The sequence below is a fragment of the Oncorhynchus kisutch genome, linkage group LG6, assembly GCF_002021735.2.
Source record: "Oncorhynchus kisutch isolate 150728-3 linkage group LG6, Okis_V2, whole genome shotgun sequence".
NCBI lineage: Eukaryota > Metazoa > Chordata > Actinopteri > Salmoniformes > Salmonidae > Oncorhynchus > Oncorhynchus kisutch.
This window is the reverse complement of record NC_034179.2, coordinates 50,049,901-50,076,067: the sequence shown is the minus strand read 5'-3', so window position 1 is coordinate 50,076,067 and position 26,167 is coordinate 50,049,901. Positions and strand designations below refer to the sequence as shown.

The following is a 26,167-nucleotide window of genomic DNA, read 5'->3' as shown; positions in this document are numbered from 1 at the left end:
CATCAACAAAACACCATTATGGAACTTCTCGTGGAAGAATGGTGTCGCATCCCTCCAATGGAGTTCCAGACATTTGTAGGATCTATGCCAAGGCGCATTTGAAGCTGTTCTGGCTTGTGGTGGCCCAACGCTCTAAGACAATGTTGCGGTTTCCTTTTTCTGTGTGGTTTTATGTACCCGTGTCTACTATTGTAATTCAATTATTTTCAGTGCACATTAATGTAAAAGTGGTGGTGTTGGCCAAAAAACTAGATTACATGCATAGTGTCTAGGCACTGATATGATCACAACTCCTTGTGGAGTTGATGTGTGTGTCCCAAAAGGCATCCTATTCCCCAAAGTACACTACCGTTGACCAGAGCCATATAGGGAATAGGGTGCCATTTGGGATGCACATTATGTTTGTTTGTTTACCCATCCAGTTATTTCAGATCTTTGAGTGGGGCATTAATAGTAGCCTTGTGGTTGAGGTTGTTGAATTTAGACTGGGCAAACCTCCTTCCACACTAGCAAGCCACTGCTCAGTAGTTCAGGGACTATTCCAAGAGAAGCCAGACAAGACAGTCAGTGCCATGTTACCATATAGCCAAATACTCCATTGCTATTAATAGGTCTGCCCATCTATTCTTACACACTGTGCCTTTGCCCACCTAAAGAAATCGATGCCAATGGAATGTATCTGTCGTGCCACAGTTGCATGAATGTCAAAGTACTTCTAAAAAAATAATCTCATACATAAAATGTAAGCATTTATAATGATACAATTATATCTCAACATTAAGGTGGATGGCAAGGGTGCTTGTTGCTTAACTGCACCTCTAGAACGTATTGCATTCCCATGTTCGAGTCAGATCAGGGTAGCTGTTCAAGGAGTGCCTCTGGCTGTTCAAAGGTTATTGATTGCATGTGACTTTCAGAGTACTGTTTCACCTGCTCGACTGCTCAAACAAGACTGCAAAGTTTGTCTTCAGTGTGTGTGCTTGAAATGTTTGGGATTTTTTAAAACTTTTTTTTTTTTGTAGGTGAGGGGTGGGAGTAAGGAAAAGGTAGAAAGCCTCCCACGTCTACTAGATGCAACTTCTACCTTGAGCGTTATGAAAACCTTTTGAATATGCTACGGTAGAGTTGGGGATTTAGCTTTTTGGGAGACTGAATCTTTGTCTTTTACACTTCTCTTCCTCCACTCAAGCACTTCCAAGGCGGCGAGCGACCTGCTGGACTTGCAGCCTGTGTTTCAGCAGCAGGCACTGCCCATCTCCACTGGCCTGCCGACAGCCAACACATGGGGAGGTGAAAGCTCCCATCACACCGTGAACACCTGTTTTACACCCCTTATTGACAAGCATACTGTACATATACACACTCTTTCATTGTATTCCTCTGTGTAAACTAATGTGATAGGCCTGTACATGTGTCATAGTCATACATGTTCAAGCAAGCTTGTGCCTACTTAAACAACTTATTAACTCAGTTTGCTGGTTAGGGATATTCCTTGTGTATTTGACCTAACTCCTGAAGGCTATTGGGGAACTTGAATTGGGTGGCGAGGCCTCCTGAGTGGCGCAGCAGTCTAAGGCACTACATTGCAGTGCTAGAGGTGTCACTACAGACCCGGGTGCGATCCCGGGCTGTATTTCAGCCGGCTGTGATCGGGGGTCCCATAGGGCGGCACACAATTTGGCCCAGCGTCTTCAGGGTTAGGTGAGGGTTTGGCCAGGGGGGCTTCACTCCGCTCACCGCACTCTAGCGACTCCTTGTGGCGGGCCGTGTGCCTGCAGGCTGACCTCGGTCGTCAGTAGAACGGTGTTTCTTCCGACACATTGGTGCTTCTGGGTTAAGCAGGTGGGTGTTAAGAAGCGCTTTTTGGCGGACGCGTGACTTGACCTTTGCCTCACGATCCTGTTGAGGAGTTGCAGAAATGAGACTAGATAGAAATTGGGGAGAAAATAGGGGGTAAAATAAAATTTGCGTGGTGAGACTTCTCAATATCAGCTAAAGTCAATCAACAGTTAAATCACAGTTTGGTAGTTTGCTAGGCAAACTGTCAGCAACTCCGGCTGGACTGTGCACATATTCAAGTTGTTAATTTACCACATCTGATTGCTATGACACCTTCTGTCCATTCATGGGATTGGTAGTTAAACCTCATGACAGAGGTGGCAAATTAAGAGGGACCTTTATCTTGAGTGCCCTGTAATGTTGTGTGCTTTGGAATTCAGGGTCTTGTATCAAATGGAAAGTAAATAATAAGGTTGAAATGATTAGATACAAACCAACCTGTTTGCCTTTTCACTTACAAATACACCAAGTTTAGTGTCCCTCAACTAAAACGTTCTTTTGTTTTATTCCAGTCATTGTGCTATCGCTAGTTAGCATTGGCTTGCGAAAGTACTAAACTTCCTTTTATTCTGAACACGTAGACATACAAATGGTATCTACAAGTTAATCTTACTTTAGGGAATTAGATAAAGGGCATTGCCAAAATTCTGAAGTATACCTTTTTTAAGGCTGTTTGTTTCATGTGAAGAAGTGAACATTTTGGACTGGTGCACAAATTTAGTATATGGCCTTTGGTGTAAACCTATTATGATGGGGTTAGATGCATGTGATAGAAGAACCTGCTTCATGTCAAATATTGCTTACTGTAGCTTAGATACAATTTTTGTGACAGTGAGGCTGTTTATTTTTTATAAGAGAACTCAGTTCATGAAGAATTCTGGTGTGGGTTTTATGTTCTGCCGCACCCTGTGTTGTGTTTCTGCATGCTTCGTTTGACCTGACTCATCGTCCTCTACTAATACCTCCCGGTTCTCTTCTTCTGTTTGTTCCCTTTGCCTGTGTAGATCCTTTCACTTCTACAGAAGCTGTAGATGACTCCATTCCAAACTTTAACCCTTTCCTATCACATCCTGTTGTTGATGCTGTCCATCTACCTGTCGACTCTTCCGATGGTGTTAGTTCTAGGACACCCAGTCATGAAATGTTTGGTGGTAAACAACATTTTTATTTCTATTATGGGGTGTTGTCAATTGTCCCCATTTGTCGTATTCAGCCTGGATGCACCATTCTGCCCTCTTTGTCCTAGTTTTTCACCTCAAGCTGTGAGTGCGTGTGATTTGTATTTACATGGGGTATATGATGTTGTAGTTAGATGTGCTGGCGCTACCAATGTTTTTTTTCAGGAATCTGGTGCTTATCTGGGTCGTTGTTGGTCTTTGGTATTCCAAATAAAGAAAAGTGATAGCGTTTCCCATAAATGACCGCACCAACAATGTTTTAAGTATATGGTGCACTTTTATTTTGATAAAGATGATGCATTTCGACCGTGTGGTCTTTGTCAATTTCTAGCACCGTTACCTAAAACACTTGCTGCGACAGTATATTGTTTGACTGTGTGCTGTGATGACACAGGAGATTTGAATGCCGCTGACTCTTTTTCCTCATATAATGTATATAATGTAACAGACTTCTGTCATTTGTTTTTGCCTCTTTTTTTCTCTATTTTAAGTGATAAGGAAACCAATCGCATTGTTGCTTGAATTTGTATTTTATTTTTGATTCTCCAGATCATTACAATCCCTTTATTGATTCGAGCACCTCCATTACATCTGATCATGAGCACACAGTGCGGATAGAGCAGTTTATCTCAGGTACTTGATGGGGAACCCAACTGACCTATGTTTTCTGGAAACCACGGAAACATAGGACCCTGAACCTACCCCGGGTTCATGTTTGCTCTGGTGTAGCTGCTTTCCTGATTGCCGTTTTGCTTTGAGTACTAGGATTTTGTGTTTAAGCTTTTTGAAGAATTCCTTCCTTTTCACAAACTCTTCTGCTAGATTTTACTTTTCCATTTTGACCATCTTGTGCACTTTTCTGGTGCTATACTTCTCATTTGTCGTTTATCTTCATTTCTAATCTTGTTTCTCAATGTGCCTTCTAAAACGGCCTCTCTTTGCTGTCCATCCTTCCTGCTTGCCTCTGGTTGTGTCAGACTCCTTCTGTGGGCCAGCATCTTACCCTACCACCCCTCTCTTTCAATCTGAGCCCCCTGCTGTAGCTGGTCTATTTGGAGGTAAGTACCTGGGGCTTGCCATTCCTACTGTCTCCTTGTCTTATCTCTGGTCCGAATAGTGAACTTGGATGTACAGAATAGATTTGAATAGACAAGGGTTTCTGCAAGATGGCTGAAGATGGCTAATTAAGTTAACAAGTGAAAGAAATTACTTCAATTTTACACCAGAAAGCTTAATGGCTTGATTAATGCCTCAACTAATATCAGCCCCCAACACTCTTCTGTTTCCTCTGACCCAGGGTTCTCAGCTTCTCCCACCCCGCAGCCTCAGACCGCCAGAGGCCTTAATGTCGACTTTGACTCTGTGTTTGGCAACAACGTGGACTCGGCTGGTAAAGATCACATATCCCCCTACCTCTCCCAATTTACCACCATGAAATATGGGCATGAAATGATCTGCTTTGAAGTGTTCTGTCGCTTCACATAAGTTACCCTTCGGCACATCTCTAGGATCAGCTTACCCTCTCCTAATTCTAACCTTAACCATCAGAGGGGAATCACAAACCTGAACATAGAACAGTGTCTAGGGGCAACATAATGCTTATCCCATGGGCACCACATCCTCTGCTGCCCACTGGGGGCAACTCACCTCATGGGCCATCGCAGTGCTTGGGGATTGGATGTTTTGGAAATAACTTCAATATACTTGCAGCGAGTGCTTGGTCAATGATTGAGAAAATGTACCACCATGAAATATGGGCATGAATGATTTGCTTTGAAGTGTTCAAAAAAAGCATTCGTTTTCTTTTATATTTTGGGGGATGGGAAAGCACAGACTTCCCTCAGGGATTCGTATGCACTGTTTTCAGGTCTGCTCTGGTGCCTTTGAGCTTCTTTAACGAACACTTTTTGAACTCTCACTGCTGGGGCCTGCAACATGGCAGTTTGTCATGAATAGAACCCAAAGACTCCGGGTAGTGCTTTCCTCAGCATCACACTGTAACATAACACTTAAAAGAAACTTCCCAAAAGCTATGTTTTGGTATTTGTTTCATTATCCCGTTGATATAGTCCCAGAATGTTTTGCAAGCTATCAACTTTCAAAATGCAGCCAGTATGATGCATTTAGCATAGTTTAAAGGAATACTGTCTCTTTTTAAAAGAATACTACTTTCAAAAAACATATTTTAGTACTTTGTCAATTTTTCTATTGTTAATAAAATCCCCCCCACTTTTTTTTCTCTTCGTCTTTTCAAGATAAAGCACTTTATGGAAAGCAAAAACATTCCATGATACAACAGGATGTAAAATGCATGATGTTGTGTTTTTTTTTGTGTAGTATTCCTGAAGTCCATCTAGTTATTTTATTCCTTTCACATTGTCTAATCTTGCATGATCTTTAAGGAAAACGGAAGAGCTTAGGAAATTAGTATTGGGACTATATCACTCTCTTAATATAGATTACTGCCCCTGAGTAGTTGGGCCTATGAGGTCATAAGCACGTCACCGATGGGAACATTTGTCAGCTCAATAAAGTGTTAGTGAAGAGAGGAGAATGTACACGTATGTAATGTGTGGTTTTTGGGGCGTTTCGCTCACGACCTCACTGTTGTTTTTGTTTCTCTCCCTTGTCCATTGGGTGAACACACACTTTGGGCCTTGGCTTTTGCATGGCACATGCATGACTGGGTGAGTGAGTTGACTACACACTCCTTAGTCCCGGACTGCCAGAAATGTCATTTTTCTCATGCGACACCCGCTTCCCATTTCGCTCACGTTAACCATTTCCTCTTACCTGTCTCGTCTCTGGTGTTGTGTGTCATTGTTGTGTGTCGTCTGGCGTTCCTTTACTACCTGCTTTTCCCCTCCGTCACTCCTTCCCTCCCACCCTGCCCCCCTTTCTTTTAAAACAATGTTTTAGGTGGCATCCTCAAACCCACAGTGGCCTCCTTGCCCGGCCAGGGGCAAATCCCCAGCGGGCAGCAGCCTGGGAAGCTGGTGTCCGACGACCTGGACTCGTCCTTGGCTAACCTTGTCGGCAGTATGTATCATTAACGTGCTCCTTAGGCCTTTCTCCTACTTTACTGTAATGGTCAACTGCATATGCTATTGATGAATAGCCAAAAAAATTTGCAGACCAGCTTCCAGATGAAGTGTCACGTGCCAGCTCTGTTGGACATTGTCAAATCAGTGGCTCTATGCACTCAACTGTCAATTCATTCTCTTCCTTTTCAGATTTGGGAATTGGCAATGGCGTGGCAAAAAAGTAAGAATGCTATGTTAACTAAACCGGAATCACTTTAAAAACGTTTTTAAATTTTTATTCCCCCCCCCAATACTGATATGGCAGTGAAATGAATAATAATTAACATTTCCATTTTTTATTTAGTGATATTCATTGGAGTCAGCCTGGTGAGAAGAAGTTGACAGGTGGAAACAATTGGCAACCAAAGACTGCTCCCTCTACCACATGGAACCCTGCCACCATGGTAAGTTTGTTCGGTATAAGTCTTGATTATCTATAGTTTTCAAAGTTCTGATCACAAAAATCGATTGCGGTGATCAATATAAATTATACGATTTATGAAAGTAAATGTGTCATTTCCTCATCTGCTTTTGGAATTGTTTATCCAACCCAAACGCTGCTTGGTTTAAGTTCCTGGTGCATACGGATCATATGGACAGGAAGCACCAACTGCCTTTTTAGTGTTTTTTTTTTTTTACTGTGTTAACTGAACTTGTATTTTTTGTTTCAATATTTTCTAATCTCTGTCTCAAATGTCTGCTGCATTGAATAATTGTTCTCCTGGGGGAAAAAATACAGAATGGAATGCATTTCCCACAATACGTAAGTTTCAATGGTCGTACCGTTTCCTGCACTTTTACCAAAGCTGGCATGCCTGGTATTAACCCCACACATTCACCCAGTCACGTCTTCTCTCTGACTTGTGGGCCAAGAGGCCCGGGTCACTCATCACCCGCCCTGCGGTCTGCCCCGTGGGCGCCTTACGACCTGCTGACCTCAATCTAACACCGATGCCACAGCATGATATGTCATGACTGACCTCTCCTCCTCGCCTCAACCCTTTGATCTCCAAAGGCTGGTTTATACTAGGTCTAACGACATGTCTCTAGACTATAAGAATACATCCATGAACCGTTGTTACACCTACTGTACATTGTTTTTTTATAATCCTTTGTGGTCTTTGTTTAACTTCTGGTCACGCATTACTCTGAGCCTGCATTAAGGGTCACATACTACCTGTATAATAAGGACATAACTGTTGTGACACCACGACAGTCATAACATGACAACCTGTTTTAGTTCCAAAATGTTTCACCCTACTATCTGAATTTCTACAATAGGAACACCCCTTTTGAGGGTGGTGGTGTAACCACTAGACCACTCTAACTCGGTAAAAGTTAACAAGATCTGTTTCCATAAGCTGATCTCGCCTGTTGACAACCCTTTCAAATGTCATTAAGACGGTGTTCTCCAAGCTCATGACTGAAGGGTTTCCAAAAAGGTTTCCATGGTTTGTGAGTTGGTATGGTGTTTCCATAAGAATGTTAAATAAGCATTCTTACAACAACAAAAGCCTAGTCCGCAATTATCAAGTGAGAACTGTTATAGAAATATGCCGAAAGACCATGGTACCTTTTGTCTATTGATACTGTCAAGGCCAATGGGAGGATGGACAAGAAGGTAAGCTCTTGGGTAGCTGCATGATCTACAACTAACAAGCTTTATGCTATGTTTTACCCAGACATCACTTTAGTGTAAGTCATCTCTTCGATTTAAAAAATATATATTTATTTTTTCCTTTCTCTTCTGAACAGTGTGCCAAACTGCATGTTGGCTGGGAGGCTAGCAAGACACCCCAGTTTGGTTATCGCAAAACGACTGCTCATGATTTGCATAAAGTTCTGATGGCACCGTCAAGCCTCTGCACTTCACCTCCCTTTCATTAAAAATGACTGCTTTCTGTTTGGGCATTATAAATAGTATCTGGTGAAAACCCGGAGTTAAGATTTGCCACATTCTAACTGATAATTCAGTGGAAGGTTAATGGTTGTAAAATCGATCACAAAAAAATAAACATTACGGTGGTTACCTTGGTCACCAAGAATAATGACTCAGCTTCCAAGCTGTTGAAAGCGGCCTTTGTTTTGAATGGAAATACAGGTAAATTTTTTGGGCGATGTTTGGATGTTCAGTCTCCCTGATACTTGACATAAAAAAAATGCCGTACACCAATATTTGTAAGCATTATGTTTGATTAAGATGTTAACCTTTTGGGCAACACGATCAAAACGGGATTCCAAAACTCAAATAATTAATGTTTTAAGCAAAATGTAGCTTTTTTTTTTTTTTTTTTTTCACCTCACCCTGGACACTTTCTGGTAAGAGTCTTTGAATCAGAACTTTACTAGGAATGGTTTCTGTCCCATTGAATTGACTGTGATTTTAAGCTTCCACAGTGGACTCCCTGGCCTAAATTATCAACATTGTGTTTTAGTGTTGTCAGAAGGTGCTGGGCTATAATGACTTTCAGAGGTGCAGTAGCAGAGTGAGCTTCTCCGGAACCTGATAATTACCTCCATATTTTCCTATTCAAGCAAGTGTCTGCAATCGTTTTGCATGGCCTATATTGTCTGCCGAGTATGCTTTGAAAGTTGAAAAATGGCTGTTGGACTATCGAAACAAGTGCTGAGTATGTAATGAAACCCACATTTATGTTTTATATACGTCCACTTGTTCATTCTGTCTGTTTTTCAATGGCATGATTTGCTGATTAAATATTTCCTTCCTGAGGGTGCCTTTTCATTCAACTGAAAGGCCTGTGATGTTGAAACAAATCGGGGTTTGTTACTACTCTGAGGGCTGTTTGAGAGTCTAGTAGTTTCTCTATAAAAGCCCCCCTCGCGCTGTCTTTCTCAGAAGAGCAGCTCTGCACCTGCAAGTAACAGCTTCTTGCTTCAGGGCTCTCTCGCTCTCTCTCGCTCTCTCTCGCTCTCACCCTAACACACACTGTAAGGGTAAACTAGGGGGAATAAGGACAGGCATGCCAAATGTTTGCCAGATGTGCCATTAGTCTTGCCAAAGTGGGAGCAGGCAGGCAAAGAGACTGAAGTGTTGCATGTGAATGGGACAATTGTAGCTTGTCTGAGAGATAAACAAAGACAACTTTGTTCAGGTGGGTTGTTTCTGGAGAGGGAACTATACGGACCAAAATGACTAAGCATTTGCACCTGTTTTGCAAAAGTGATTAATGAACTAAATAAACATGAATATAAAACGGTCATTATTTACAATTGGTTATATGCTAACTGCGTAAAAGTGACGGAGTGTCCTGGTTTATTGAGTGACCATCTTTGCTTGTTATCTCAGGCACCATCTGTCATGGCCTTCCCTGCAACAACGCCGACGGGAATGATGGCATATGGAATGGTAAGATCTTCTTTTCAAGCTATTGCAGCCATGCCTCAATCGTCGTGAGAATGTGCAACCATATCTGACTTCTGGAGCTTTGTGAATGCCTCCCTCAGTACATTAATTATGTTTCTGAACCTTGTTTTTAGCTGACAGAGAATTCTACACTTTGAACCAATAACAATTGTTTGTTGGGTTTACTTATTTCTATTTTATTTTTAAGATTATACATTTGCCTCTGGTTCACTCCAGGGCCCGGGTTCATAAAACATCTCAATGTAGGATCAGTTTTGCCTTTTAGATTATAAGGAATGGACAGGAGGGGGCCTGATCGTAGATCAGCCCTATTTGACATTTTATGACTCTAGATCTTCCGATGCAAAGGCACCCATCCCTGTGCTTTCAATGAAGCCATAGGGCAATGATCAAAATGTTAAATTTCACCAGCATAAACTCTGTACAATTTCTAAGCAGAAACATGTCTTTAAATGGCAAAACAGAATCCTGCACCCCCTGTCAAAAAATGGTTCTGCGGGCTTCCCGGGTGGCGCAGTGGTCTAAGGCACTGCATCGCAAGCTGTGCCACTGGAGATTCTGGATTCTAGCCCAGACTTCTAGCCCAGGCTGTCTCAGCCGGCCGCGACCGGGAGGCCCATGGGGCGACGCACAATTGGCCCAGCATCATCCGGGTTAGGCCGGCAGGGATTTCCTTGTCTCATCGCGCACTAGCGACTCCTGTGCCGGGCGCAGTGCACGCTGACTAGGTCGCCAGGTGTACGACACATTGGTGCGGCTGGCTTCCGGGTTGGATGTGCGTTGTGTCAAGAAGCAGTGCGGCTAAGGGTTTTGGAGGACACATGGCTCTCGACCTTCGCCTCTCCCGAGTCCGTACAGGGGTTGCAGTGATGAGACAAGACTAACTACTATCAATTGGATACCAAAAAATTGGGGAGAAGAAAGTGGTAAATTGTTCTGGAGTAGCCTATAGCGCATTTTCTGTATTTGTGGGTTAGGGTTGGATGCAGCCTCAGATTTTCACTAGCATGTAGTCGGGTGGATGCGGATGGGTTATTAGATATTGCTGGTGAAAAACCGTAATGTCCAATAAGAAATGCTCGTTTTCCATTGCGTGCGGTAATGAACATGACCCTGTTTCCTGGGGTTCTAAATTCTATCAAAGAGAATCTTGGTGGGGAATACCACAGACTAGCCAAAAGGTCCATGACCAATCAAATTGAAAAATGACCAAGACATTGTAATGGATGTCACCTTGTAATGATTGACAATGCAAGCTGTTGATATGCATCAAGATGAGCTGAATCAGCCATGAACTTTTACATCCCAGTGCTCGTGTCTCATTATGGAGCTATATTTGAACTATAGTTAATCAGTAACCAGTGTCAAATCAGCCAAGGATATGTACAATGATTTTGTTCTGTTAACTCGACTGTGCTTGAAATGAGACATCATACTACTATGTAACCCATCATATCGCTGAAATAATTGATATATTGCTCATGTTATCACCATTTCTTCAGCAGGAGAGAGTTTGGTGCGCGCAAAACTTTCATGACGTTTTCGTTTTTTGTTTGTCTTCCTTCAGCCTCCTCAGATGGGTTCCATGGGCATGATGACCCAGCCCACTATAATGTACAGCCAACCAGTCATGAGGCCAGCCAACCCCTTTGGCACGGCCCCAGGAGCACAGGTACTGGACTCTCCATTCTTCTCCCTTCCCTGGTAGCTTTTCTCTGAACAGATGCCAAGCAGTAGGGTGATGCTGATCTTGGGTCAGTTTAGTATTTTCCGCACCAAAGTAGGAATCCATTGTCGTGAAACTGCCATGTACATTATTTCAAACACCATTTTTATTCCTTCTGACATCAATGCATGTGTGATAGAACAGCAGAGTATGTACTAGAATTGATCATATATTACGCTGCTGGATTCTGAGCTGTTTCGCCCTAATGTGGATCTCCGCTTTGTTAGGAACAGATGAGGGGAAGCTGAACCTTGATCTGTACCTTGGGGATACTTCACCCCCCCCCAGAGCATTTACAAACTCTCCCTGCCCTCGGAGGAGCCTGGTTAGATTGTTCACGTCCTCAAACTAGTATCTTTCAGAATGGAGTCGATTACATTGCAATTTGACAAGTTTACTTGCCGACTTGAAATGGATTTGAGCCCAACCATGCTCCCTACTGCCTTGCAATAGAAGGACGTCTGACTGTAGCCTACTTAAACACCCTCTGAGGTGGTATGCCTGCTATCTGTATGAAAAATATATCTGCAGGATGCATTGTCCAGCCCCACAACTCATTCTCCATAAAAGTGGTATTGGAATATACACATGGTTATTTAATATCACTGGTAAATGGTTTAAAGTGGCAAGTGACTTAAGGAATTATATTCTGGAGGTCAATAGGAATTCTGTGCTTTGGGACTTCTATTCAGAACGAGCTTTCATTCACCCTCGTACCATTTCAGCTATTCTGAATGATGCCTGGCATGTCAACATAGTATTTAGAATAGGATATAACACCCTCATCCTCCTTTCATCTCTTCAGTAGGCTCTAAATCAGAACAATAGCTACCTTAGGAGAGTATCTTGTGAAGCATGTGTTTTTTTTCTGACACGTTTTATCGGTTCTCTTGTCAAGAGCTGTAAGGTTTTACCTCCACATTGACCGTGTTAGGGCGCTACACTCTGGACCTGAGCCTGTTCTCTCCATTCTGATCCCTTTATCTGTAGCTAGGTTCTCCCCTCTTGTTTGTAATTTCCCTCTAGTCGTTCCTCGATTCCCCTCACCCTGTCATTCTCTCTCTGAACTAGCCCTCGGCAGCTTCTAGTCCTTCCAGTCAGAGTCCTCTCAGAGCACCAGGAAAGGACCCCTTTGCACAACTCTCTCTCAAGGATTTCTTGTAGAACCTCTTTAGGTACAACATGTCCTGTGTGCACTGCATGCTCATATCTGCACACGTCTGCCCCGCTTGCCAACACACCAATGTCTCTTGGGTTTGATAATTATTTGTGCTTCAAAGCTTAATGGCCCAGTCTTTCCCTTCACATCACTCAACCTCCTGTAAGATGTCGCTTGCTCCGTTGCCTTGCATGTCTGCACGGAAGTATGACCTAGACTGCGAAACAACACTTTTTGAAAAGTACATTGGCCCATGTGACATTTTGACAAAGTAGTGAAAGCAGCGCTGTTAACAGACTTCATAAACTGAGATTTCTTTTGAAAACAAAGCCACATTGGTGTGCATTAAATATTCACTGTCCATTTACAAGCATTTGCATAAATGATCAGCAGCCTCTTGTGGAAGTTGACCGTTAAAATAAATGGTACAAGTATTGGAGGAATATGGTTTCTTTTGACACGTCTATGCTGACAAAATCGAGCGCTTTGAGAATTGTAAATGTTAATTTTCTCTTGAGTGGACTTCAGCCCTGTATGTTTGTTTATCATGCTGCAATTCAAGCTTCAAACCAGGGGTGGAACCAAAATTATATTCCAATCGTTATATTCCACTGTTCTGACCAGCAAAATAAAGTTCTGAACCAGTTAACTCCTCAGAGTACTGGTTTGTAATTCTTATTTTTAGCCTGTGAAATCAAGTTTGAAATTATTATTTTTAAAAAACTTTTAGCTCATTAAGTTACTTAATAGAACAGGCAAGCTAGTTGTTTACATTGTGTAAAATGTGACTGAAATTGAGGATGGGAAGAGAGCGTTGAGGAGGCTAAGTGCTGGGTATCTTATCTTAGGTCCAGAATTATACCTAGGAGGAGCAATTTTGAATGTCCTTAGTTTGAGCTAGCTAGCGCGCTTGAAAGCTTGAGCAAGCTAGCAAGCTCGTGTGTGCAGAGTGGCACCAGAATTAAAAACACATCTTACCTTTTTTGTAGTTAATAGATCAAACTTGAGACGTGATAACTGGGCCTGTAGTGTCCTTAACTAGCATTGAAAAAGTGAATCCATTCTTCTCTAGCTAATTAAAAATCTTTCTCCTTATCTTCTGAATCAAGCTTGTAACTAACGTCAGTACAGTAGCCTATGCTTCGGGAAGGGCAGGTAGCTTAATCGCACAGGCAAAGATTTTCAGCTTGCAGGCACACACTGGAATAAATTCTTGAGTGACAGTGAGGATTTTACATAGGGATTTTGTTGTGGGACTTGAGAACATGCCTGCAATGTAAAATAAGGTTATTCACCGGTTCCCATGCTTTTAAAGTAAAGGTTCTGTTCCTTGAAAAATCGTATTTTACGGTTCAGTTCTGTTCCCTGAACCGGTTTCAAATCTCTGCTTCAAACACTTAATCGTTTCCCCCCTTTTTTAATTTTTTTTTAATTTTTTGCTGTTATCTTCATTGCAATACATTCCATTTGCATTAAATCAATGTGGCCAGAATGTATTTAATAGATAGTCATTTATTTTGCACTATGCTTTCAGGTGTTTGATTTGGCCAAAAGTATGTCCTGGATGGAAGGCATTTTTGATCTAAGAATATGTCATATGTCCTGTTTTGTGCCTGGAGGACTTCTCAACTTGTCATGACACAGGACCAGCGATTAACTGAATCGTGTCAATGACCTTCCTTGAGGACACACTGCTGTCCTGATCAAACACACATCTGAGAACGCAAGTGCTGGAGAAAATATGATATCTACAAAGATTGTTCTATTATATTCTGGCCTACATTTTGTGAAGGAACTTGGTTGGTTATCAAGGAACAAGGAATATTAATGTTTGGCACTTAAAAAATAAATACATTCAACATGGCCTTTATCTTTCTCTCAGCAGATGCAGTTCATGTAACTTAAAAAGGAGGCGCTTGCCCTCCGAAGACAAACCATGAAGCAGCGAGACTAACTTTCAAGCAAAAATCCAGTTAACTGTTATACTCCTCGTCGAGAATATCAGCACAAATAAGGACTCAAGGGGGGGGAACCATGTCCAAGAGGCGTCAAGTATAGGACACGAATCCCATTTTGTAATTTTGTCTTCCGAGAAACAGTGTGCGCTGCCATTCTAACCCCTCTACAGGGATCACTCATCCCATTTGTCTTCTGTAAAAGATACAAATGGTTGCGGAAAGGGAGACATTGTGACTTTGCTGTTATGTATGGAAAATAGTGGTTTATCACAGAATTGCTTGATCCGATCATCAATCGTACATTATCTAATTGAACCATAACTGATTAGTGAAGCTAACCTCTGTTTATACCATGATTTCCAAAAGAAATTGTATTACGTTTGCAGTAGACATTCCTTGTGCATTGTTTATTTATTTATACCCACGGAGGATATGACCTTGAACTCTTCAGGTGTATACATGGGTATGATTGGATTTGTATAATTGGAGTTTGAGTGTGACTGAGTAAAAAAAAAAAAAATAATAATAATAATAATAATAATAATATAAAGATGGAAAAATGTAACTGACTGAACCAGCATAATGTCAAGCACAGTTCTTAGTAGCTCAGTCACAACCCTGGGGTGATATTGGCATAAAACAAGTTTAATGATTCAATAGTCAATTCTGTGAGCTTGGGTCTTTTTTTTCTTCTTAAGGGAACATTTTCACTCACTAGCAAAGCACTACATTTGTGATTTGCCGGCATTGCGTTGGGAACGATCCACATTTTATGCTTTACACTTGGCATGTAATTTATTTTACATGGAACAATTCTATGGCTGCCTTTCCAAAATGAATGTGCAGAGTGTCCTTCATGCTCAGGCCATCTTTACATAGACCAGGGTTGGGGGAAAGGAGGTGGTCACAGGAGGCAGGGGAAAGAGCTGTGGATGTCACTGGTCAGCTCTAAATGTCAGATCTGGGTTGAAATACTATTTGAAATCTTTTAAATATTTTGTTTGCTCTAGCTTGTCTAGAGTGACAGAAGGGCTGGGTTAGCAGTTTTGGGACTATTCTATTGGTCTATTAAGCCATACAAGATCACTCAAGCACAGATAAAGTATGTTAAATGAATGTCGGGTAAGTGTGCAGTAGGATCCAGTTGAGCAGGGGGGGGGGGGGGAAATGGAGCACTGTTGATCGGTGCTTTGTGTATATAAAATGGATCCTTTCCATCATGGGGGTGGGTGGGACATGTGCAGGATGGTCAGAACATGAAGGTTATTCTATTCATCAAATTAGCATTTTAACTGCATTGTACCTGCAGATTTATATTTTTGTTTATATTAAATATATAAATAAATGTATGCAGAATTTGGTAGATTATTTTTTTTTTTCAATAAAGTGTTTTGCAACAGTATCTTGAGTTTGTGGGTGATTTGAATATCTTGCGTTTGTTTATAGATCTTAATGAATAAGATTTATATGGACAGAACCTAGATCAATACTACTTTAAACCTGTGAAGCATCATGTGGCACAATTGTTGCTTAAGAATATATTCTTAGACCCTTGAGTTTGTAGTATCATTGCAGGTTTAATGGTAATGCCTCTGATCCCAACATGAGGCCAATGCTAGATTTACAAAAGTGTGTATTAGTGCTTGGGCCTGGCTACTTGAACCTCTTGTGGATGATGCGGGCAGTGAGGGGCCAGTCTTCGGGAGCCTGGAGCATCTCTGGAGTTGAGGAGGAGCCTTTGGAGCCGGGGGTCTCGGATGGCACAGGGTGCAGGGGAAGAGCCTGGCCCACCACAGTCAGCAGCTTCATCTCCAGAGGGCCCAGGTGCATGTCTCCCTGCTGGCCAGCACATAGAGGGGGAAGGGAGTAGTCCCATATAAGAGATGCATCCTGTTTGGCCCAAGATTTCCCATCGCAACAAGGAGAGAGATTGTTTCTCTCAGATCCCTACGTTGTCTCTGTTGCATCCACTGCCAAGAGGTGGCACAGAGGCAATCCCTAAGGCTCTCGCTCCCTTCACTCAAGCCTCTGTCCCTGGGTTTTTATTTTTCATTTTTAGGAGGATTCAATGAAGCGCTGACTGTCTGATTCAATACCTTCTGAATCTAAAATGAATGGCATCTGTCAAAAGGAAAGCCAAGTTCGATGTCACATTCATGACTTTGTTTAGCGCCTTACTGAAATCATGTTCTCTTCAACACTGGTAAAATTAAATTCCCAAGTGAATTAGGTGGGCACATGGTTTGGATACAGATTATTGCTGTGATTTAGCAGCATGCATAAGGAACACCCAAGCCACACACTGCTGTAATATTTATAATGAACAAATGTATAAATACATTTTACTGAGTTATAGTTCATATGAGGAAATTAGGCCCTAATCTATGGATTTCACATGACTGAAAATACAGATATGCATCCATTGGTCACATACCTTTAAAAAAAAAGGGCCTCGATCTCACCATGGTATTTTTGTGCATTCAAATTGCCATCGATAAAATGCAATTGTGTTCGTTTTCTGTAGCTTATGACTGCCCATACCAGAACCTCGCCGCCATCATGGGGTACTCTGTTCATGACGTTGACATCAGCAAACCGCTCGCCCACACAACGTCATGCATGTGGTCTGCGGTTGAGGCCAGTTGGACATACTGCCAAATTCTCTAAAACGACATTTGAGGCGGCTTATGGTAGAAAAAATTTACATTCAATGCTCTGGTGGACATTCCTGCAGTCAGCATGTCTATTACACGCTTCTCAAAACTTGACATCTGTGTCATTGTGTTGAGTGACAGAACTGCACATTTTAAAGTAGCCTTTTACTGTGCCAAGAACAAGTTCCACCTGTAATTATCATGCTGTTTAGTCAGCTTCTTGATATGCCACACCTGTCAGCTGGATGGATTATCTTGGCAAAGGAGAAATGCTCACTAACAGCAATGTAAACATTTGAGAGGAAAGGTTTTTGTGCATATGGAAAATTTCTGGGATCTTTTATTTCAGCTCAAACATGGGACCACCACTTTACATGTTGCTTTTATAGTTTTGTTCAGTGTAGCTACGAGCTCTAGCTTGTGCTGTCGCTCAGCTGAGGCTGACCTATATATCTATCGACAGATGACGATGGAGGCTGCCAGTACAGCCTTATCTTACTACTGAACTTTGGCAACTAAGAAAAACAAAAATGGGTTGGACCATGTTTTTGCTTTCTATTCGACCTGAGCCACCCTCAAATGGAAGAACTATCGGCCAAAGCAAGGTGAATGTCACTTAGAGACAACTGCTGTAAACAGAGCTTATGCCTTTGGTCGAGGAAAGCTGAGTTGAATAGTGTTATAAGATACCTCTTAATGCCAGCACAGATGGAGGAAAGGTGAGTCGAGGAAACCATATTTGATTATTGAGATATGCCCATAGAGGTATAAAGATTCAGTTCTACTCTAACGCTAACGGATGTGTTGAATCCGAGAATAGCCTGAGATTGGTCTTACCTGCAGGTAGGTCTGGCTGCCGTACAGAAGCACACTGAGGTCCTGAAGGGGGTCCTCTGTTTGCCTGTAGGCTGCCTCACTGCAGCTGCCACTTGTTTCATCCCTCTCCAACTCTTTGGCCTGCTTTTGAGCCCGCCATGCTTCTGATGCTGGGTGGAGGGGAGGTACTGGGCTGCTGCTTACCCCGTCTGGTGGGAATCATGAAAACTATTAGAAATTGGGAGGGAGGGGTTAAAATGACTACAGTGATTTACTGAAAGATAAAAGCCTGTACAGTATCCAATATGGAGGAAATGTGGATAGGGTTAGGGGTGAAAAGAATTAGCTCAGTAAATGAAAATGCCACATTCCAAGAGAGGAACATGCTGGTAGCCATTGTTTAAGTTTTTATCTTGAGTTGAGCTGAGAGGACATGCCGTCTTAGACGGAAATTAGTGTTAACATGTTGCCAAATAGTCTTGGGGAGGGAGCTGTGACTCAGTGGCTTCCTGGGCGGGCCTCCCATTAGTTAAACGATACTGATCACAGCACCCTTCTCAGTGGTACACTGGTGCCCACTTAGTGGAAGATTTGTTTTACTAACCAATCAAAGGAAAGTCGTCTCCGAAAAATTTAATTGTAGATCAAAATGATCAGGTACAGTGCCTTGCGAAAGTTTTCGGCCCCCTTGAACTTTGCGACCTTTTGCCACATTTCAGGCTTCAAACATGAAGAATCAACAAGTGGGACACAATCATGAAGTGGAACGACATTTATTGGATATTTCAAACTTTTTTAACAAATCAAAAACTGAAATTGGTCGTGCAAAATTATTCAGCCCCCTTAAGTTAATACTTTGTAGCGCCACCTTTTGCTGCGATTACAGCTGTAAGTCGGTTGGGGTATGTCTCTATCAGTTTTGCACATCGAGAGACTGACATTTTTTCCCATTCCTCCTTGCAAAACAGCTCGAGCTCAGTGAGGTTGAGAGCATTTGAACAGCAGTTTTCAGTTCTTTCCACAGATTCTCAATTGTATTCAGGTCTGGACTTTGACTTGGCCATTCTAACACCTGGATATGTTTATTTTTTAACCATTCCATTGTAGATTTTGCTTTATGTTTTGGATCATTGTCTTGTTGGAAGACAAATCTCCGTCCCAGTCTCAGGTCTTTTGCAGACTCCATCAGGTTTTCTTCCAGAATGGTCCTGTATTTGGCTGCATCCATCTTCCCATCAATTTTAACCATCTTCCCTGTCCCTGCTGAAGAAAAGCAGGCCCAAACCATGATGCTGCCACCACCATGTTTGACAGTGGGGATGGTATGTTCAGGGTGATGAGCTGTGTTGCTTTTACGCCAAACATAACGTTTTGCATTGTTGCCAAAAAGTTCAATTTTGGTTTCATCTGACCAGAGCACCTTCCACATGTTTGGTGTGGCTTGTGGCAAACTTTAAACAACACTTTTTATGGATATCTTTAAGAAATGTCTTTCTTCTTGCCACTCTTCCATAAAGGCCAGATTTGTGCAATATACGACTGATTGTTGTCCTATGGACAGTCTCCCACCTCAGCTGTAGATCTTTGCAGTTCATCCAGAGTGATCATGGGCCTCATGGGCTGCATCTCTGATCAGTCTTCTCCTTGTATGAGCTGAAAGTTTAGAGGGACGGCCAGGTCTTGGTAGATTTGCAGTGGTCTGATACTCCTTCCATTTCAATAGTATCGCTTGCACAGTGCTTCTTGGGATGTTTAAAGCTTGGGAAATCTTTTTGTATCCAAATCCGGCTTTAAACTTCTTCACAACAGTATCTCGGACCTGCCTGGTGTGTTCCTTGTTCTTCATGATGCTCTCTGTGCTTTTAACGGACCTCTGAGACTATCACAGTGCAGGTGCATTTATACGGAGACTTGATTACACACAGGCGGATTGTATTTATCATCGTTAGGTCAACATTGGATCATTCAGAAATCCTCACTGAACTTCTGGAGAGAGATTGCTGCACTGAAAGTAAAGGGGCTGAATAATTTTGCACGCCCAATTTTTCAGTTTTTGATTTGTTAAAAAAGTTTGAAATACCCAATAAATGTCGTTCCACTTCATGATTGTGTCCCACTTGTTGTTGATTCTTCACAAAAAAATAGTTTTATATCTTTGTTTGAAGCCTGAAATGTGGCAAAAGGTCGCAAAGTTCAAGGGGGCCGAATACTTTCGCAAGGCACTGTATGTCTATTTCTACTTGCTTCCCATTTCATGTGAAATTGTGCATTTTTCATTTTTTTTTCTTTTTTTTCTGCATTGTTGCGACGGTCCCATAAGTAAGCATTTCAGTTAGTCTACACTTGTTGCTTACAAAGCATGTGACAAATTAATTATTTTGTCAGACGATTGCGATAATTGACATTTGTAAGTGGCAATAACAGATAATTAAGAAACGTGAGGATTTCAGAAAGGCTAACATATTTAGATTTGTGATATTTGCTTGTCAATACAGTCTAAGGCAGCAACTGTTGCACAAACTCAAAGTGACAAGGAATCACTACTCTGTCCCTCTTGTGGTCTTCCCTGCTTCTAGTCAAGGAGCTGCACTACTGGCAACACGGGACAAATGTCTTCACTTGTCAGCAAAAAAAAAATCAATTTCAATTTGAAAGACATCCTAGACCTAGGATCTACACCGCAGGACTGATAACTATCTCTGCAGTGCCATCCCAGCTTTGGTTCGCCTGCTAAACAGTTGAAGATGGCTGTGTTTGTATATTAATGTGTTTTGTTAATTTGTATTTAAGTTGTACTTTCAATTCAGCTTGTTGCTGACATTTGTACAAGGATGTCAAATAAAACATACAATTGATCATCATCAACCTGATGGTTGGCCACAGTCCATGAAGTGCTTCGCAAGGTTGGTCATGGCTCACATCAACACCATTATCCCAGAAACCCTAGACCCATTCCAACAGATCCACAGATGATGCCATCTCTATTGCACTCCACACTGCCCTTTCCCACCTGGACAAAAGCAACACCTATGTGAGAATGCTATTCATTGACTACAGCTCAGCATTCAACACCATAGTGCCCTCAAAGCTAATCAATACGCTAAGGACCTTGGGACTAAATGCCTCCCTCTGCAACTCGATCTTGGACTTCCTGACGGGCCACCTCCAGGTGGCAAGGGTAGGTAACAGCACATCTGCCATGCTGATCCTCAACACAAGCCCCTCAGGGTTGCGTGCTCAGTCCCCTCCTGTACTCCCTGTTCACTCATGACTGCACGGCCAGGCACGACTGTTCACTCATGACTGCACGGCCAGGCACGACTCCAACACCATCATTAAGTTTGCCGACGACACAAGTGGTTTGCCTGATCAACGATGAGACAACCTATAAGGAGGTCAGAGACCTGGCCGTGTAGTGCCAGGACAACAACCTCCCCCTCCACGTCATCAAGACAAAGGGGATGATTGTGAACTACAGAAGAGGACCGAGCACGCCCCCATTCTCATCGCCGGGTTGTAGTGGAGCAGGTTGAGAGCTTCAACTTCCTTGGTGTCCACATCACCAACAAACTAACATGGTCCAAGCACACCAAGACAGTTGTGAAGAGGGCACGACAAAACCTATTCCCTCTCAGGAGACTGAAAAGATTTGGCATGGGTCCTCAGATCCTCAAAAGGTTCTATAGCTGCACCATCGAGAGCATCCTGAAGGGTTGCATCACTGCCTGGTATGGCAACTGCTCGGCCTCCGACCGCAAGTCACTACAGAGGGTAGTGTGAACGGCCCTGAACATCACTGGGGCCAAGCTTCCTGCCATCCAGGACCTCTATACCAGGAAGTGTCAGAGGAAGGCCCTAAAAATTGTCAGACTCCAGCCACCTTAGTCAGACTGTTCGCTCTACTACTGCACGGCAAGCAGTACCGGAGTGCCAAGTCTAGGTCCAAGAGGCTTCTAAACAGCTTCTACCCCCAAGCCATAAGACTCCTGAACAACTAATCAAATGGCTACCCAGACAATTTGCAATCCCCCTTTACGCCGCTGCTACTCTCTGTTGTTATCATCTGTGCATAGTCACTTTAATAACTCCACTTACATGTACATATTACCTCAACTAACCGGTGCCCCCCGCACATTGACTTTGTACCAGTACCCCCCTGTATATAGTCTTGCTATTGTTATTTTACTGCAGCTCTTTAATTACTTGTTACTTTTACTTGTTATTCTTATCCGTATTTTTTAAAACTGCATTGTTGGTTAAGGGCTCGTAAGTAAGCATTTCCCTGTAAGGTCTACACCGGTTGTATTTGGCGCATGTGACAAAAACATTTTTTATTTGATTTGAGTGTTACTCTTCATAATGGTCTCCTGTACTGTGGAGTCAGAGGGTCCCAGGCCTGCCGCCTGAGTCAGGAAGACGTTTCTGTGGACAGGAGAGCAGAGAGATGAGTGAGACCACAGATGGAAAGCAAGGAGAGTGCCGTTTTACCGCAGGTGAGTGGATTAATAGAATAGCATTGCATATAATTGAGGCCGGGTCCCAGATCTGTTTGGGCTGTCTTGCCCAAAAATGGCATGACAAAGACCATAGGAGTTGGCTATGCAACACAAACTGATCTGGGACCAGGCTGTCCAGCTTCATTCAGTAACATATGACATGGCATGTCACACAATGTGACAGTGAAATCAGGGCAAATGGCCATCTACAGTATATGAATGTGGGTGAAGAGTTATGTTGAGGTGAGGAACCTAGAGATTTGCAGGTCCTCCAGGCGACGCTCAAACAGTTGACCCATGTGCTCAAGATTCTCCTCCTCCAGTTGTTGGACGGCCAATGCTGTAATGGATACCTCTCTTGTGTAAATAGCAAGCTGTGGGGTATTCCAGAAAGCAGGATAATTAAATTAGCCAACTAAATTTGATAAACAGCCACACAAACTTGATTTTCTGGTTGATTAAGAAAAATTGTATATTGGTTGTTGCTGTTCAGTCAATTATACCTTGTCAATTTTAAATCTATATTTCTCAAAAATATGAAATTATTTTGGACAGTTAGCTGGATAATTTATACTCATGAATCCATCTTTCTGGTACAGACCCCTGAAGCAAGGGGATGTGCTTTCTGATCATGTCTGGTAATACTTTACTCAACAACCAAAGAACATCCAGCCGACTTGACAACATTGGAGTCGACATGGGCCAGCATCCCTGTGGAACGCTTTCGACACCTTGTACAGTGGGGTGGGGGGGACTACATTTTAAGTGTTGAGTGTTCTTAATGTTTGGTACACTCAGTGAATACTGTGTAACAATAGGGTCACACAAACAAAAATGATGGGTCTTACTGTGCTTTCTTATGCTTTCTTTTAGAACAAATCATGACTACCAGATTATGAACTGTAAAATAAAGCAAACCTAATGTGCTGTTTATATTTTCAACCATACATATGCCATACCTCTCTCTTCAGCCACTCGTTCTCTTTGATCTCCTGTCGGCTGTGCTTGTCAAGGTGTTTGATGGCCCTCTGAGGAAAAAGTGTGTTATCATCGAAAATAAAGAAATCTGTTCTGGTAATGTGCCTTGTCTTACCTCTGTAGCCAGTTGTTTTTTGTCATCTATGAGATGCACTGTCTTCTTGTCAATTTCATTGAAAGTTACATCAAGAGAGCGCTGAATGTTGTCTGTAGAAGTAAGAGACGCGGTCAAGGAAAAGCTGCGAGGACATCTGTCTCTGTGTTGTAAATGAATTGACTTTTGTTTTTGTAAATATTATCTCTTTGATTCAATTATTTTGAGGTTCAATTTCACTTCGCAAAGTTGATTCCTAAAACCAGTTACTGGTTTGTATAGGTTTACAGGGGTCCGAATAAGAGTTGACTTCCCAGAAAAAATGGGCTTAGTTTATCCATCTCTTAGAGGAGCCAAGCCTCTGAGTGCATGTACCTGCCATCTCCTGAAACCCCTTCTGCATCTGAGCCAGCTCAGCCTCCAGGTGCTGGATCTGCTGCTGGTGCTCTTTGCTTCCGGCCATCTTATACTCCTGCCTGATGTGCCTCTCGGCCTGCAAGACGAGCACTTCCTCCTCCAGGCGGATGACTTCAGCGCGCAGCTCTCTCACGCACAGGGACAAACTATTTGTATTCATGTTACATTAATATTGCACATTCATAATATTCCAGGTGGGGAGTACCGGTGGATGGTAAAAGCAGTTATTGACAGGTAGCTTTATGATTATGGTATATCGTATTGGAGAGCCGAGAGACTACCTGCCAGTTCTTTCTCCTGGCTGCGGACTAGCTCCAAGTTCTGCTGCAGAGCTTGCTCCACCTGCTCTTTGTTGACCACCTCTCTCTGCTCCAGCTTACTCTCCTGTTCTTTAGCCTGCTTCCGCAAGACCTTGATGTGCCCCAACTGCTCCTCTTTCAACTGCTCCCTCTGTGTGAGCACAAAACACATTCATTTTATAATGCAGATTCTCTCACTCAATGAGTCAGTGGGTAGGCTATTCAATGACCTTGGTGGCACATTTGGGTTTTTGTCCTAGCACTACACCGCTGATTCAAATAACCAACACATCAATTTTCGATTATTTGAATATACTGTGTAGTGCTGGGGGGGGGGGGGGGGGACCATTTTTGGGGAAACTTTGTCTTAAACTAATAAAGTTGTTGCAAAATAAAACTTACTGATGTTTTGGGGAATGGAAAATTAATACAGACCCTGTAAATTCACAATTGCTTAATGTTCTTACCAATTCTGTGTATCTTTGCTTCTTTGTCTCGAGTTGACTGACCTCCTCCTGGCACTCATGTATTTCCTTTCTCTTAACTTGGAGCCTAAATACAACACACAAGTAAGTCATAGTCTGGGAATGTGTGGTTTGAGTCAATGTAAAAAAAATGGCACGTTCAATTTCTGTTGCTCAAAACGTTAAGGTCTATCAAGCTAGAGGCTTAATGTCTCTGTCTATTTCAAAGGTTATGTATCTAGCTATGAAAAGTTCAAGGAGAGCCGCACACTCGGGGCTCAGATGCAATAACCTAATAACCAACGTTTCGACAGACAAGCGGTCTTCATCGGGGTGTAACGAAACGTTGGTTATTGCGTCTGAGCTCCTAGAGTATGCGGCATTCCACTCCGCTAGCCAGCACCTCGCCAAAATGTGTGTGCGTTTATTTTGCCTCTAGATTATTATATCGAGCTATAACATACGTCGTGACTTTCTGCATCATTCTATATAGCTAGCTAGTTGAACGAATGGATCATGTACGGCTTTTCAATTCAGATCGCAGCTAGCTTAGTAAACTGACAAGCAAATCTAGCTAGCTAGCCAAACTGTCTCGCTTACTAGCTAGCTAACGTTAGTTCACTGACTTTAGATAGTGATATTTGCAATAAACTAGCGTTGCAACATTGGTTTGGTTTATTAACTAAGAAGGTTAATAAAACAGTGCTTACTGAAAATTGATAAAGGCCTCCGCCAACGTAGTTTTGTCTTCATCTGATGACTTCTTCTTACCCATGTTGGCTAGTTAAAACTTCACAAAACAGCTGATATTTGTTTGTTTGACACCTTACTGTCTGAGCGAGAAGTCAGCGTTCCCCTATTTCCATGGAAACCCCATATTCTATATCGACTCAACATTGCCCCCCAGCTTCAAGAAAGTGAACTGTGGGCCTATTCGGGCCGTTCCTGCATGTTGGTCGTCACTAGGTACCACAGCTACAAAGTCACAAACTCATTCTATTTCTACAATTTATCTTCTTAAAATGTGATTTTAAACTCTAACCGTAATCACACTGCTAACCCTAACCTTGAATTATGACCAAAAAGCAAATGTTTGTTTTCATGACTTGTTACGATATGCCAATTTGACTTTGTGGAAGCCCCAGGGGTTTACTGCATGCCATCCAAACTTCTTTGGCCCATGACACCATTTTGATATCTGAAAATTCTGGCACCCCAACCATGTGAAAAAAATGATGTCATTAATAGCCCATGTTTACTTTTTTATTTAGGTCAGAAGTTTACACACACTCAATTAGTATTTGGTAGCATTGCCTTTAAATTGTTTAACCTGGGTCAAACGTTTCAGGTATCCTTCCACAATAAGTTAGGTGAACTTTGGCCCATTCCTCATGACAGAGCTGGTGTAACTGAGTAAGGTTCGTAGGCCTCCTTGCTTGCGCAAGCTTTTTCAGCTCTGCCTACAAATTTTCTATAGGATTAAGGTCAGGGGTTTTCTATAGGATTGAGGTCAGGGCTCCAATACCTTGACTTTATTGTCCTTAAGCCATTTTGCCACAACTTTGGAAGTATGCTTGGGGTCATTGTCCATTTGGAAGACCCATTTGCGACGAAGCTTTAA

At 42.4% G+C, this 26,167-nt stretch overlaps 2 protein-coding genes across 48 annotated transcripts in view; one reads left to right on the top strand and one right to left on the bottom strand.

Moving 5' to 3' along the window:
- Positions 1-14,841, top strand: part of picalma (phosphatidylinositol binding clathrin assembly protein a) — a 52,204-nt gene extending 37,363 nt beyond the window's left edge. For 4 of the 47 annotated variants that reach the window (XM_031826883.1, XM_031826886.1, XM_031826887.1 and 1 more), the window contains 8 exons: positions 1,190-1,290; positions 4,315-4,407; positions 5,958-6,056; positions 6,251-6,281; positions 6,405-6,504; positions 9,408-9,467; positions 11,053-11,157; positions 14,253-14,841. In XM_031826883.1, coding sequence (XP_031682743.1) covers positions 1,190-1,290; positions 4,315-4,407; positions 5,958-6,056; positions 6,251-6,281; positions 6,405-6,504; positions 9,408-9,467; positions 11,053-11,157; positions 14,253-14,270 — 607 coding nt within the window. In that variant the 3' untranslated portion in view covers positions 14,271-14,841. Of the gene's footprint in view, positions 1-1,189; positions 1,291-2,843; positions 2,991-3,566; positions 3,651-3,994; positions 4,076-4,314; positions 4,408-5,936; positions 6,057-6,250; positions 6,282-6,404; positions 6,505-6,839; positions 6,864-9,407; positions 9,468-11,052; positions 11,158-11,438; positions 12,387-14,252 lie in introns of those variants that run through there. The other 43 variants (XM_020485853.2, XM_020485851.2, XM_031826854.1 and 40 more) reach the window with 34 other exon arrangements.
- Positions 14,842-15,880: 1,039 nt separating this feature from the next.
- On the bottom strand, positions 15,881-25,895 carry ccdc83 (coiled-coil domain containing 83). The gene is made up of 10 exons (XM_020485867.2): positions 25,257-25,895; positions 24,550-24,634; positions 24,065-24,233; positions 23,742-23,909; positions 23,388-23,479; positions 23,254-23,322; positions 22,547-22,668; positions 22,150-22,220; positions 17,820-18,007; positions 15,881-16,167 (listed from the first exon to the last, which is right to left on the bottom strand). Exons 1-10 carry the CDS (start codon positions 25,319-25,321, stop codon positions 15,982-15,984), a joined length of 1,215 nt encoding a protein of 404 aa, XP_020341456.1. The 5' UTR covers positions 25,322-25,895; the 3' UTR covers positions 15,881-15,981.
- Positions 25,896-26,167: the final 272 nt, after the last annotated feature.

Coding starts and splice junctions, on each gene's coding strand:
- ccdc83 (XM_020485867.2), bottom strand. CDS start 25,321: ATGGGTAAGAAGAAGTCATCAGATGAAGACAAAACTACGTTGGCGGAG. Junction 23,480..23,741: donor GGGGTTTCAGGAGATGGCAG/GTACATGCACTC, acceptor TTACTTCTACAG/ACAACATTCAGCGCTCTCTT. Junction 16,168..17,819: donor GCAGCCAGACCTACCTGCAG/GTAAGACCAATC, acceptor TGTGCTGGCCAG/CAGGGAGACATGCACCTGGG.